At 43.5% G+C, this 15,191-nt stretch overlaps 1 protein-coding gene across 4 annotated transcripts in view; it reads left to right on the top strand.

Moving 5' to 3' along the window:
• The first annotated feature begins 243 nt into the window (after positions 1 to 243).
• SLC4A8 (solute carrier family 4 member 8) overlaps positions 244 to 15,191 on the top strand; it is a 104,436-nt gene continuing 89,488 nt past the window's right edge. Inside the window, exon 1 of one of the 4 annotated variants that reach the window (XM_070740702.1) lies at positions 244 to 572. In XM_070740702.1, the coding sequence (XP_070596803.1) occupies positions 528 to 572 (45 nt within the window). In that variant the 5' untranslated portion in view covers positions 244 to 527. The remainder of the gene's footprint in view (positions 573 to 15,191) is intronic. The other 3 variants (XM_070740701.1, XM_070740699.1, XM_070740700.1) reach the window with 3 other exon arrangements.

The raw sequence follows: 15,191 nt of genomic DNA, 5'->3' as shown, positions 1-15,191 counted from the left end.
TTTCTTCTGCTTCACCTTCTGTCCACTTTAAGGGTCCAAGCTCAGTCTTCGCCAGTTCCTTTCCCGCCTCTATCCCGCTCCCTCACCTCACCCAACCCTCCTCCTCCTCAGCTGGTTCCCGCCCTCCATATTCCCCCCACCTTTGCCTCACGCCGTTCGCTTCTCCCCTCCCGCCGCTCTCCTCGCTTTACCTTGCGCCCCTCCTTCTTTGGCGCCTCCCCCACACCAGCCGACCCACCCATAGCCATGCTCTAGTCCCCCCCCTTAACTCTCATTCGCAGCCCTCTCGTCGCCCTCCGCCCCTCGCAGCCTCCACCCGGGCTCTTTCCACCCACGCCTCCATCCCTCTCCATCCCAAGAGCCTGAACGCCTCCCGGGCCGGGATTGGTTGCTCGCCGGGAGTCGGAGGAGAGAGATGGAGCCGAGGAGCGCGGTGGCGGGCTGCGGCCGGCTGTGACTTCTCAGCTTCCCCGCCGCTCCTCAGAACGGAGCCACCTGCTCGCTCGGTGTCAGCCAGCCAGTCAGCCATGCCCGCCGAGAGTAACGAGCCCGACTGTCTCCTCCGCTACCAGGTGAGCGCTGACTGAAGGGAGGACGACTGACGCGGCAGCTGAGGGGGAAACTTGGGCGGGTCGCGGATTCTTGCCCCCCGCGAAGGTCACCTTCGCTCGGCTGAGAGCCCCGAGGTGTGTGTGTGCATGTGTGTGCGTGTTTGGGGAGAGGTCTCTTGCCGCCGCCGGCCTTTGGGGCTTATTGCGGCCGCCTTGCCTCTAGCGGGGGCGGGGAAGGAGGGCAGAGAAAGGCGGCGGCGTGCCTGGCTCCCTCCTTTTCCTGGGAAGTGGGGCTGAGAGCGCAGGTGCTGGTAGGAAACCGGCTGGGCGCTTGCCTGTGCCGAAGGAAGACGCCGGCGCAGCGTTGGAAAAGTGTTCGGAGGAGGCTCCTGCTTCTTTTAGGCGGCACCGCTCGCCTGCCATCTCTATAGTTACTTTTCTCCCGATTCGTCCCCCTCTTTTTTATGCACTTGGGCTCTGCGGGTTATGGTGGGGTTTTGGAGCCGCGGCTGCAGCTTTCAGGATCCCCCGTTCACCGACTCTCCCACAAACCTGCACGGTATAAACTGGCTTTTTAAAAGAAGGAGGCTAGACAGCATCCGAAAACGGGCGGTATCTTTTCTCTCCCCCGCTCCCCCGGTTTATCCCAACTGATGGGGTATATAGAACGGGTGTTGTATGCGAAAAAAGATGCAAAGAGGCTCTGTGCAACTTGCAACTCAGCTGATGCAGCATGCTCACCTGTTGGGATTCACCTGGGCAACTACTACCCTTCACAAATATATTTATTATTTATTTTATTTATTAATTGGATTTGTATGCCGCCCCTCTCTGTGGACTGGTGCGGCTAATGTATCTCTGCAAAGCTTTTTCATTATTTATTCCCCCAAAAGAGGCTCTGGAGTTGTTGATTTTTTGCAACATAGTAATGGAAGGGAAAAGATTTAAAAAATGTGAAGTTTGTATTCGAGGAGGAAAATTAACAGTGACCAAGCCATTTATCTTAGACTATGGAGGCGCTCCGTTTTTATTAAAATACAATTGGATTAACACACATATGAGTCCTACAGGATTGAGTGGCATAGAAGTCAACTAACTAACTAACTAACTAACTAACTAACCAACCAACCAACCAACCAACCAACCAACCAACCAACCAACCAACCAACTAACTAACTAACTAACTAACTAACTAACTAACTAACTGTGAAGTCAGTTTAGAAGCTGCCCTGAGTCCTATGGAATTGGGCAGCATAGAAATTGAATAAATTAAATTAAATTAGAAAATTTTCTAATCTAATTTGTAATCTTGAGTTAGCAGTTTCTAGAATATTTAGTGATAATAACATTGGTACAAGTAGTCTTCCCAAAAACTTTGCTAAGGAACTCAGTTTTTATTTTATTGTCCCTTTTATTTTATTCAGTTAACTTCCTTAGACACATGTAATACAGTCCCATACCAAGTTTATCAAGTAAATACAAAAAACAAGAGCATGTTTCGACTGGCTGGGAACGGGGAAGGGTGCTTTTGTTTTGAATTCTTAAAAAGGTTTCTTATGTGCCACTGCAAATATATTTGACCATCTCTTCTACTTTTGGTTTAAACAATAAGGAGTTGTGGTACAATGGTTAGAAGGCAGTACGGTATTGCAAGCTAACTCTGCCCCACAGTCTGGAGTTCGATCCTGACTGGCTCAATGTTGACTCATCCTTCTATCCTTCTGAAGTTGATAAAATGAGGATCCAGATTGTTGGAGGCGGGCATATGCTGACATTGTAAACCGCTCAGAGAGTGCCATGGAGCGCAATATAAGTCAACATGCTATTGTTATTTAAGTGCTAAGGTGACAGTATGATTTCCAGTTCTTGTCATATTCATCCTGACAATTAGGCCATCTTGAAGATGACTGTGGTTCCCATTTGAAATGTGGGTAAGGGGTTGAGAAACGATTGGGGTAGCAAGAATCTTTTCAGTATGGGCATGTTACACATCATGCTTGTCATGAAACTTCCTTATTGCCTTATCCAAATTTCTTTCTATCTTCTTCATTCTAGCTCCACCCATAGAAAACACTCTTTTCAGGCATAATGACAAAATGGAATTTCCATGTTCAGTTGCAAGCGGCATCTGAAATAGGAACAAAGATGAACAGCAGGAGAATATATTGACTTTACATTCACTTGCAATTTCCCTAGTGTAACAGGCCTGGCTACTATTGGAAACTCAGTGATGAATTAGATGGTGACAAGCAAGGGTCCCCCCCCCCCCATTGTAGACTATATAATACCAGAAGAAAAGACAGAGAACGAAATACCAGACTATGACTCTGCTTTTATTTATTGCTGCAATATTGGTTACAGAAGGCAAATGAGACCCTGAGTATGCAAATTAGTTGTACAAGGCTAGCAAGTATGACAGGTGATGCCAACATCACATAATTTCCTCCTAACAATTCCAAATAATATATGAATTTCCCATTAACTCCCATTCAAATAATTTTGGCAAATTATTAAGAACTTTCTGGACGTCTCAAATTAGTTTTCATTCTGAATGTCTACTTTATAGATTAATTTGAACTCAATCTGTACAGTCTGGAGCAGTGTTTCCCAACCAGTGTGCCGCGGCACACTAGTGTGCCGCGGGACATGGTCAGGTGTGCCGCGAGCCCGGCCTGGCTGGAGCTTCCCTGGGGATGATGGGAAGTGAACTTTTCGGGCTCGGTGGGAGGGCGCCGGCCACTGTTGCTTCTAAGCTGCGTGGGCGTGCGACTGCACAGTCATTAGGACCCCCCCCTGCAGAAATTTTTGAAGTGGCGCAAAGCCACGCAGTCCTGAATCGCTCCCTTCTCCGGCCAGCAAAGTCGGCTGCCCGGGAAAGCGCCGCCTTTGAAAAGCGCGCATTTAAAAACCGCGCCGTTTTCCCAGGCTTGCTGGCCGGAGAAGCGAGCGATCCGAGACTGCGTGGCTTTGCGCCGTGATGACAACGGTGCCGTGGTGGCCTCCAAGTGCCGCCCTTCGTGGCACCCCACCACCCGTTCCTGCAGGTAGAAGTCGGACGGGGTACCGGGAGGCGGAGGCGGTGCGTGGCCGGGCGCTGAGCGCCATAGACACCTGGGAGGGCGAAGGGTTGGATGTGGCTGCTGCCTCTTAGGCGGAGGCGAAGGTAATGGCGGAGTTTGCGCTGGGGCCATGCGGGGCCGCTGATCCAGGGGGCGGCGGACCGGCAAGCCGCCCTCCACTCTCTCTCTGCTCTCTCTTTCTCTCTATGTTGCCGGCGTGGTGCACAAGAGAGAAAGAGAGAGAGAGAAAAAGGAGGGTTAGAGAGAAAGCAAGAGAGAAAGAGGAAGAGAGAAGGAAAGCGAGAGAGAGAGAAAGAAAGAATAAAAGAGATAGCAAGAGAGACAGAAAGAGAGAGAGAAAGAATGCAAGAGAGAGAAAGCGAGAAAGAAGGGGGGAAGGAGGGCGAGAGAAAGAGCAAAAAAGAGAGGAAGGAAGGAAGAAAGAAAGAGGGATGGAGAGAGAGGGAAAGAAAGAGATAGGGGAGAAATAGAGCGAAAGGGAGGAAGAGAGGGTTTTTTTGTCCAAACATTTTTAACCGCTCCCCCTGCTCCCCCCCCCCGCGCTCCCCCCCGCTCAGTGTTCCCCAGGATTTTGTAAGTGTGAATAATGTGGCTCAAAAAAGGTTGGGAAACACTGGTCTGGAGGACAGAAGGAAAAGGGGGGACATGATCGAAACATTTAAATATATTAAAGGGTTAAATAAGGTCCAGGAGGGAAGTGTTTTTAATAAGAAAGTGAACACAAGAACAAGGGGACACAATCTGAAGTTAGTTGGGGGAAAGATCAAAAGCAACATGAGAAAATATTATTTTACTGAAAGAGTAGTAGATGCTTGGAACAAACATCCAGCAGACGTTGTTGGTAAATCCACAGTAACTGAATTTAAACATGCCTGGGATAAACATATATCCATCCTAAGATAAAATACAGGAAATAGTATAAGGGCAGACTAGATGGACCATGAGGTCTTTTTCTGCCGTCAGTCTTCTATGTTTCTATGTTTCTAATTTTACTTTTCCTAGCCCTCTGTCTGAACTAAGGGTGTGTTTAATTACCGTATGACTATGAAGTGTCTTAATTTTTTTAACACATGAAGAGGGACATAAAGTATCAATAATAAATAAATTACTGACCAAACCCTTCCCTTCTTTTGTCTGAAAGAGAATCCTTTTCTTTCCCACCTGTTCTGTCGGGCTCTCTGGTAGAATCCCTCCCAAAAATTCACAGGTACAAATTTCAGACACACACACGTTTGAAAATTCAAAACAATGTTCTTTATAATGAAAATTCACTTAAACCAAGCCCTCTTTTGGTATAGTAAAGAGCACTCGTCTCCAAACAAACTGGTAATTTGTACAAGTCCCTTATCAGTTCTGTGATACTTAGCTTGCAGCTGTGAGGCAATTCACAGTCCTTCTTCTGTCACAAAGTGAAACACACTTTGCTCTGGTTTAATTTCAAAGCGGGGAAAAATCAGCACACAAAAGGTCAAAGTCAGTAAAGCAGTCACGAAACACAAGGATCAGATAATCCTCCAGAATGGCCAAACCCACAGGCTGCTATTTATAGCAGCCTCACTAATTACTACAGCCTCACCCAACCACAGGTGGCCTCATTTTCTTTGATAATAATCTCTCAGTTGTTGCTGCCTATGCATGGCTTTCCGCGTGCATGGCTGTATCATTAACTCTTGTTCTGAATCCAAGGAGGAGCTAGATAATTGATCTCCTTCTTAGCTGTCTGCCACACTCTCTTCCTCCCTGTCACTCATATCTTCTTGGTCAGAGGAACCTTCATCAGCAGATTCCACCGGGAGCAAAACAGGCCTGCAGCATGTGGATGTCTCCCCCACATCCACAGTCCTTGGGGCAGGAGCAGGGCCAGAGCTAACCACAACACCACAGAAGGGGAATAACACATATAATTCTACTGATTTACTGCTCCATCTCCTTCAATGCAATAGCAAAATTAAGATTTAAGAGGCAGCCTTTTTGCAGCTGTTGTCAAGTCAAAAGCTCACTACCAGTGCCTTAGTCATAAGTCTGCTTTCTTTCTCTCCCTTCCCATTTGCCTTCTCCAGTTACCCATGTAACATTTCGAAATATTCAGGATAATACATTATATCCAAAAAAGTAGCTAAACTGAAGGCACTAACATTTATTTATTTATTTATTGCAAGTTTTTATCCCGTCTGTGAGCACTATAACTTTCTATTACAGACCTCCTTTATTTTGCAGACAATAGAGGCAAGACTTTTTAACCAAGTTGCCAGTCCCCATGTATGAAAGAAATAAAGTAGAATCATTCCCCCATCCCCAGATTTTTGCAAATAAAAGATAACAGATGACAATAGTCATTGAGCAAAATTCATTATCTGAATGTTACATTTAGCAAAAAGTAAGAAAAATGAATCAAGTTCTTCCAACTGTAGTGAGGGAAAAGAACAGTTAGTACAATGAAGTAAGCAAAATAGAAAGTTTAGATTATTGAAAATGGGACAGTAGAAAATTGAGTGATGAGAGAAGGAAGATAAAGCAAGGTCAGCCCGACCAATAGAGCAAATCCTGGATGTTGGGTAGAAAATGAAGATACAGAAAAACAGAACACTCGTGTTAGCTTCTATACATGGACCTTGATAGACTGTCTTTTAGTACAGGTGCAAAATATTTTTGGTTAGATGCTGGATCTTTTTAAAATAAGATTTTAATAAATTCCAAAGGAAGATAAAATACAAGGAAGCAGAAATTGAGAAAAAAAAAGGGGAGGCAGGGAAAATGCCAAAATATAGATTTTCATCCTTCTCAAGATACTAGGGAACATCTGTTTTGGGTTGGAAAAAAAACATTAATGTTTGTCACAAGTAGGTAGTAGTTGGTGGTTGTGTGGGTAGGTGAAAAGAAAACTGGTGTTAATTTGGCAAGAGTCACAATGTATCTGATCAATATTTATGTAATGTCACTATTATAGGGCTCAATTCTTATTATTTAGCATATGATGAGAATATGACAGAATTAAAATATACATACAATCTATGTAATTATATACAAAACTTCTAGGGTCATACAGTAGTGGCCTCATAACTGAATGTCCAATTCCGCTATCCAGGCAATTCCCTCTGTGGTTGCTTTGAGCAGATCTTCTAGGGAGCCAGAAAACGCATGTCGTGAGCAGTCTTGCACAATATGTTTAATACAGTGGTACTTCTACTTAAGAAAGCCTCTACTTAAGAACTTTTCTAAATAAGAACTGGGTGTTGCAAGAACCCGAGCCCGGAAAAATTTCCCAGGAAATTTGAGAGTGGCACGAAGGCCCGGTCAGTTTCCTGCCATTCCCCCTTTAATCCCGGCCATCTCGGGCTTTTCTGGGCTGCCAGAGGAGCCTTTCGGTGGCGCTTAAGGAGGCTTTGGCAGCCCATAGCACTTGGAGAGGGAATAAACCATTTCGCTGTGGTGACTCCCTCGTGCTGCCTCCCATACACCCGGCGCGAGGTTGTCTCCCGGAGTGTCTGGGCTCGGAAAGGCAAAAGGGGGCACTCGCCCCACCTTCTTCCTTCGGCAATGACTGTCCTCCTCCTCCTCCTCTTCCTCCTCCTCCTCCCACCCAAATTCCGAGCTTTTATTTCTTTCTTAATGGGTTTGCATGCATTATTTGCTTTTACATTGATTCCTATGGGAAAAATTGCTTCTACTTAAGAATGTTTATACTTAAGAAACTAATCACAGAATGAATTAAGTTCTTAAGTAGAGGTGCCACTGTAGTTTGTGTTTCAGCACCACAATCTCAATTAGGAGAAACTTTCCATCCCCACTGGTACAGGCTAGAAGCGCTTCTTCCAGTATCATACCTAACTCTGTCCAGTTTCATCTGGACAGAGCAAGGCAGGCGAAACCCAGGTGACTTGATAGAAGGATCACTAATGGTCAAGCTACAAGAAGGTACCTTGGACCATTCCTCTCTCCAGGCATTCTTGGGGTTAAACTGGGTAGATGTTAATGAAACAGCTGTTTTCCATGTTGGCCTATGGAATTTCAGTCTTGTGATGGGCTGTGCATTGTCCTGGAAGGGCCTTATTGTTCAGCATTCTTGACTACATGAGCTTGTTGTCTTCTCATATGGGGCAGTACGATATTGTTAAGTACTGGTAATCAGTGCACAGGAGTGGGAAGCAATGTGTCAGAGATGATACGCACTGTCTGGTAGAGTTGGTCATCGATCATTTGGGTGCGGGTGCTTTAAGCCATGGGCTGGCACGATATCTACCTGTGGAATATGCCAAACCTGTTGTTCATAGAGTGTTAGCATCAGCACCCCAGGATATTCCAGCCAGTCTGTTTAGTAAATTGTTGCAGCATTTCACTTTTGCAGCCCCCCCAATATGTTGGAAGGTTAGTGACCTGTCCAGTGTTATCCCCAGATAATTCAATGACTTATTGCATTGTAAAATACTGTACAGTCCTGGAATTGCACCAAAGGCTGGTGATTTGTGTACCAATTCTGAAAAGATGCTTTAAATTCTTTAAAGCAGCCATGTCTTTTTCTTAGGAATGGGTACTTGCTTTAAAAGAAATGCAGATGGGTTCCATATTTGCACTCTGTACATCTGTTTAAAACTGTTGACCAGTGGTCAATAACAACTCCTAATGTATTGTCTTCAGTTGTATAGTTTTTCTGGGACCCCCCCCCCCTATTTTTTGCCTCTGCCATTCATACAATGGGATTCAATGAAAAATAAACATTCTTCTTATTTTTGGAGGAGAAAATGTAGTGAACCTTTTTCAGGTTTGTGGATAAATTACAATAGCTAACATGGAGAACAGATGTTTCAAAGCAAAAAAAAAGTGGGGGGTGAGGTTATCCATGAAGAAGTGAAGGTATAAATGTCTTTATTGGAATCTATACATAGAATGGTGGATGTAAGGGTAGATTGAGTCTGTGTGAAGAAGCCATCCCAATTTTACAGTTCTATAGTTGTAGCTCCTGACATACTACGCTTTGCTGCATGCATTCTTTGAAACAAAAGCAAGCAGAAACACAGAACAGCAGTTTATTCCTGATCTAGAACAATAAGTTACAGAAAGGTTTTATTGCAGAAGAAGCTAATGAGAAAAAGAGTTGATGATAGTGGGAGTGCTTAAAAAGGAAAATACTAAAAGCGCAATTACAAACAATTCCACTGAGAAATAATAATGAAGCACAGCAAAATAATTTACCATGATTATAGAAAAAGCTGAATGAAAATAGGGAAAAAACTGACACATTTAGGAGGAGGCAAGAGGAGAGATCTCCAAGAGTACAAACAGTTTATCCAAAATTGTTTAAAAAATGTGTCTGTTAAGCTAAAGCTCAAAATTATTTGAAGTTTGCAAAAGACGTTAAATTATATTTAAAAAAAAGCTTCTAAGTTCAAAAAAAAAAGAATATATGTACCAGCTGCTCAGTGAAGATATGACACAATGTCAACAAGTTGGAAAGTAAAGAGTGAACACTAAGTTCTTATTTTGGTACCTTCCAATAAAAAGAATCTGTCCCAACAAGAAGACAGAATTAAGGTGAAATATGAAAGATGAGAAAAACTCTAAACTTTTGGTCCTGGTGACTGACCCAGATTGGATGCTGCAATATTATCTTGGGATACATGTCAGCTTTCTCAACGACTCTAGCTGAACCCATATATTTCATATGGGGGAGTAGGACTTATGGAATGTAGAATGTATTCCTCCAATGTGCCAGACATAACAATGATAAGGCTCCTGGGAACCAAGGCCAGATCAACGTGCCCTAGCAATGGCAGGAGGGAGTGCTGAGAAGTTCATCACCTGCTTGGTTGGCTATCATGACCTGTGACACAAGGGGTGTATGTGGATAGTATGTCTTTTTTAATTGTACCAAAACATGGGAATTACTCAGTGTTGGTTTTGACTGTGCCGACATGATGCAACCAATAAACAGGATTTTTGAGGAAGCCTCAGAGTCTTGAATTGTTTGGGAGCATTACTCAGAATCATGACAAAAATGTATAGTTGCCTTCATTCATGAGAAAGATGAAACACATGGCCAATTCCATTCTCCAACACATGGGGATATGACATAATGATATACTGTAGCTGTACCTCTGCTCTGAAAGTTCAATGGAAGGTGGTGTCCATTAGATTCTATATATCCTTTTCTGCAACATTGTTAAGCAGAAAGAGCTCCTAAATCTGTATATACCAGTGATGGCGAATTATTTTTGCTTAGGTGCGAAAAGGGCACGCGTATGCACTTGCCCACACCCATAATGCAAGACCTTCCCCCCATGCATGCATGCATGCACACACACACCGCTGCCCCACTGCGCATGTGTGCATGCCTCACTGAAGCCTCTAGACTTCTGGTAGGCCTGTTGGGTCATTTTTCACCCTCCCCAGGCTTCAGAGAAGTCTCCAGAGCCCATGGATGGCGAAAAACAGATCCAATGGGCCTACTGGAAGTTCAGAAATGAATTTCTGGAAAGCCTCCTGTAGCCTGAGGAGAGCAAAAACGGGCCAATGGGCCTACTGGAAGTTCAGAAACGAATTTCTGGAAAGCCTCCTGTAGCCTGAGGAGAGCAAAAACGGGCCAATGGGCCTACTGGAAGTTCAGAAATGAATTTCTGGTAGGGCCATTGGCCTGTTTTTTGCCCTCCCCAGGCTTCAGGAAAGCCTCCTGAAGCCAGAGGAGGGCAAAAATGGGTCAATGGGCCTACTGGAAATTTGTTTCTGAATTTCTAGTAGGCCGTTTTTTGCCATCCACGGGCTCTGGAGACTTGTCTGAAGCCTGGGGAGGGTGAAAAGCGGGCCAACAGGCCTATTGAAAGTTTGTTTCTGAACTTCTGGTAGACTCATTGGATCAGTTTTTTGCCATCCACAGGCTCCAGAGGCTTCTTGAAGCCTGGGGAGGGTGAAAACAGCCTCCCTCGCCCTCCAGAAGGTTGAAAATTAGCTGGCTACCACACACATGCCCGCTGGAGTTGAAATAGGGCAAAGCCTCGCGTGCCCTCAGATATTACTCCCTGTTTCACCATCATGTGTATATACTCATCTAGAGGGCAATGGTCCATGAATTCAATTCCTACTGAAGAGTTAGAACCCCATAGAAAGAATGGTTTAACTGTATCCAAAGAAATACAAGCATTTCTTCTGAGAGACAAATCTGTTTTCTCTAGTGTGATGCTATTTAAAATGGAAATGGTGCTGTTGAAGTCATTAGTATCCCCAAGTTGTAGAACAAATGGATGATAAAGCAGGTATAAAGCAAGATAGAAGGAAGCTAAATAAAGTTGAACAAAAGGAACCTAGAAGTTGGAAAGAAGATACAGATGATGGAGAAAAGCAAGATGACTTTTGGGGTCTTGATGCAATGTGTTCTGCAAAAACATGTGGCATGACCAATTAAAAGGGGAGGCACTGATTTGGGGCAGAAGGAACCAACAATTTATTTATTAATTAAATTTGTATGCCTCCCCTCTCCGTAGACTCGTAAACAATGTTTGGGATGTCTTATTTCATACCTCAGGACATCTTATTTCCTAAAAGACAATTTTCAAAACAAGTGCATTTTTAGAAATTCTAATTTAAAACAACTTTGAATGCAATTAAGGTTTTGCCTTAACAGCTGAGATGGATAGGAGAAGGGAATTACCACAGTAGTGCTACAACTCTGAAGTAGGGGTGAAATTCAGCAGGTTTGAACAGGTTCTATAGATAAATATCTATTATCTATAAATAGATAAATTATGCACAGTTCGGAGAACTGGTAAATTGCACCACTGATTGGGCCTCGATTCCACGCCCCTCCAGTTACTCCTCTCTTCCTTCTTGGGTAAATATGAAAAGGTGAGAAGCAGCCAGATTGAACACTAGAAGACTTGGCCAAACTTTTCTTTCTTTTTTTAAAAATATTTTTTAATTGGTTTTGCACATTTGAAAATACATAAAACAAATCCCACCACCACCACCACCACCAATTGCGGGGGGTTCAAATATTTACTAGTTTATATTCTTTTATTTCCTTAGCTCTAATTTGCATTTGTTTACTATTCAAAGAGTGATTGGAGTTTATTTTTCAAATTTTTGTGACGAAAGTTGTGGCCGGACTTTTCTGTCTCTTCTGTGGGTGTGGCTTGGTGGGGTGGTGCCGCCTCACCTTGCCATGAGTGACATCAAGTTGGCCACACCCATTACGTCATATGACCCCCACCAAGCCATGCCCACCAAGCCATGCCCACACTCACAGAACTGGTAGGAGAAAAATTTGAATGTCACCCTACTCTGAAGTGTTCAACATATGTAGAAAATCAGAATATATCAAGTTATGGTCAAATTATTAACTAATTAGCAACAGATTGGACTAAATGCAACTGCACCAGATGATAGTTAAAATGAATTTTCCTCCGCAGTTATACCGTAATGTCTCCTCAATAGATGTTGAGATTATCTGAAATGGCACCAGGAAAATGAGTCATAACTTGCATTTGCAGCTACCAGTAATCAGATGATGCTTGGTGAAGAGTGAAGCAGAGGTCAGAGAATGATGTCAATCACGGGAGGAATGTTGGAGAAGCCATCCTGCAATCTTTTCATCCAGTATCTTTCCATCCTCCTAAGCAGAATATACAGTATGTTAAATAGGGTGAATAGAAGAGGCAGACAGAAGTGGCTTCAAACCAACAGCTCTTTATTTGGCAACTATTTAGAACCCAGCAAAGGCTCTGACTGACAGCCAGCCCTTTTATAGGGAGCTGCCAGACAGTCTAGCCCAGTGGTGCCGAACCTATGGCATGCAGAGTCATATCTGCTGGCACATGAGCCGTTGCTCTAGCTCAGTTCCAGCACACATGTGCATGCCGGCAACTGATTTTTGTCTTGCATGGAGGCTCTGGGAGGTCATTTTCGGCCTTTGGAGGATCTCCAGGGCGTTGAGCCTGGGGAGGACAAAAAACAGCTCTACTGGGCCCACTGGAAGTTAGGAAACAGGAGAATAGGGGAACAGGAGGAGTTGTACATGCATGCACAGGGGCGGGTCAGCACAGGGGGGTCATGTGCACAGTTTATAGTTTATAGTTATAGTTTATTAGATTTATATGTCGCCCCTCTCCGAAGACTCGGGGCAGCTCACAGCAAAACAGTAATACAATATATTACAAATCTAATAATAATAAAAAATTAAATCCATTTAAAAGGCATTAATAACATAATAAAACCCGTAACTATGCAGCCATACACATTCAACCTAATCATAATAAAAAAGGGAAAGATGGTAATTATCCCCACGCCTGGTGACAAAGGTGAGTCTTTATTATTTTACGGAAGGCGAGGGGGGTGGGGGCTATTCGAATCTCTGGAGGGAGTTGATTCCAGAGGGCTGGGGCCGCCACAGAGAAGGCTCTTCCTCTGGGTCCCACCAACCAACATTGTTTGGTCGACGGGACCTGGAGAAGGCCAACTCTGTGGGACCTAATCGGCCGCTGGGATTCGTGCGGCAGGAGGTGGTCTCGGAGATATTCTGGTCCAATGCCATGTAGGGCTTTATAGGTCATAACCAACACTTTGAATTGTGACTGGAAACTGATCGGCAGCCAGTGCAGGCCAGCATAGGGGGCATTTGCACTATTTGGGTAGTGAATGCACTCGCTTTGGGCACCTAAAGGGGAAAAAAGGGTTTGACATCATTGGTCTAGCCCAGGGGTGAGCAAAGTTGGCTCTTCTATGACATGTGTACTTCAACTCCCAGAATTCCTGAGCTAGCATGATTGTCTGAGGAATTCTGGGAGTTGAAGTCCAAAAGTCATAGAAGAGCCAACTTTGCCTACCCCTGGTCTACCCAATCAGCAGTCAGTATTTTCCCTCCATAATGGAGGACCTGACTGAAGCCTATGTGCTTCAATCTGAGAATGCAACAATGTACAATTTTGGTATTCTCCTCCCCCCCACCCCACATCTTAGTGGCAGTGACCTTAAAGTACATTGCTGCTGGCAATGAAAATGGCAGGCTGCACAACAGAAACCTTCACACCACGGAGGAACTTCTCGTAACACAGGCATTCGGAGAAAGCCTCTTAGTAGTGCAGCAAAGGAAACAGGAGGAATCTGGCCAGCCAACCCATCATGCTGCTAATGTGTCTTTTCTTGGGATGGCGCCATAGCTAAGGTTAGCAGTCATAGAATTCCAGGAAAAGCTGCACAGTGGTTTTAAAAAGTTGTAGCCATGTCTTATATACACACCGCATTTTCTACTCTTCAAATCCAGAATGTTGCACAGAGTTAACTGATATTATTGTCAAAAAAGAGCCCTAATTATTCTCGATGTATTGCTGATTTTATTGCTATATTTTAATTGTTGTTGTATTTATGATTATTGTTAGCCGCTCTGAGTCCTTTTTGGAATGAGCGGCATATAAATACAAATAATAAATAAACTTTGCTCCTGCTTTGAACAAAATAAAAACATAGTTTGGCTCAAACTGTTTGAAGTGCATTGAGTTCACTCTTCCCATGTCTAGATCAATGCAATAATCTTGAAACAAATAATGCAGAGATTCCCTAGGCATCCTAAACAAGTAGTGTTTTATCACTATTGTACAACAAAAGTGGATTTTAAAACATAAGGGATAAAATTACCCTGGAATTTGATAGGGTTTCAATATAATATAATACAGATTCACACTTCTCACATTAATTCAGGCTAGGTTAATTACAAGGAGTAGACAGGAAAAACTGCTTGTATGATACATAAAAATAGAACTGCAGTGATCAGAAAAAGATCAGGAAAAAAAGGAACCAATATTTTAGCAAATGCTATCAGCATAATTCAGACTATATTACAAATACAGTCAGTAATAACTGTAAATATATTCCAACTCTTGCATGATCAGAACAAGTTGACAAATATGCCGAAATCATATTTTCTCTAAACCAATTTATTCTAAAAAAACAAAACATAAAAAATAGGGAGAATGTTATACAGATTTAGTAAGACTTAATTCTGTCGTGATCTGCATATAACTATATGCTTACATTCAGCATCTTTGGAGTCTGTATTAGTAAAGGTTTTTGTGGGGTCATTAGAAGGAAGATTGCATAGTTAAAGTCGGCCTTCTCCAGGTCTCGTGTGCCAGACAATGTTGTTTGGCGGGGCCTCGGGGAAGAGCCTTCTCTGTGGCGGCTCCAACCCTTTGGAATCAACAGCCCTCAGAGATCCGCACTATTTCCACCCTATTTTCAGGCATAAACTCTCAGGAAGTATAAATGTTACTTTAATTGAAGTAAATAATATTTATCTATTTTTTATTTCATCAGAAATATGGGTATCAAAACAAAGCAATGCATTTATTTCTTTGGTTTTTCATTGTGCTATTTTTTCCACTCTGGAGCCTTCAGAGAAGCTCCCTGTAGCCTCCAGAGTGCAAAAAGCAGCACAACTGGCAAACTGGAACTCCATTTCTCCGTACTGAAGGAGCGGGTCCAGCAGTCACATGGGTTGCTCATGTCCAATCCGGTGGAACTGAGCCTAGTGTTAAAAAAGCTTGCCGGATCCGCCCCTTCCCCAGAATTCGCTCAGTTC

The sequence above is a fragment of the Erythrolamprus reginae genome, chromosome 2 (genome assembly GCF_031021105.1).
Source record: "Erythrolamprus reginae isolate rEryReg1 chromosome 2, rEryReg1.hap1, whole genome shotgun sequence".
Taxonomy (NCBI): Eukaryota; Metazoa; Chordata; class Lepidosauria; order Squamata; family Dipsadidae; genus Erythrolamprus; species Erythrolamprus reginae.
This window is presented reverse-complemented; position numbering and strand designations above follow the sequence as displayed.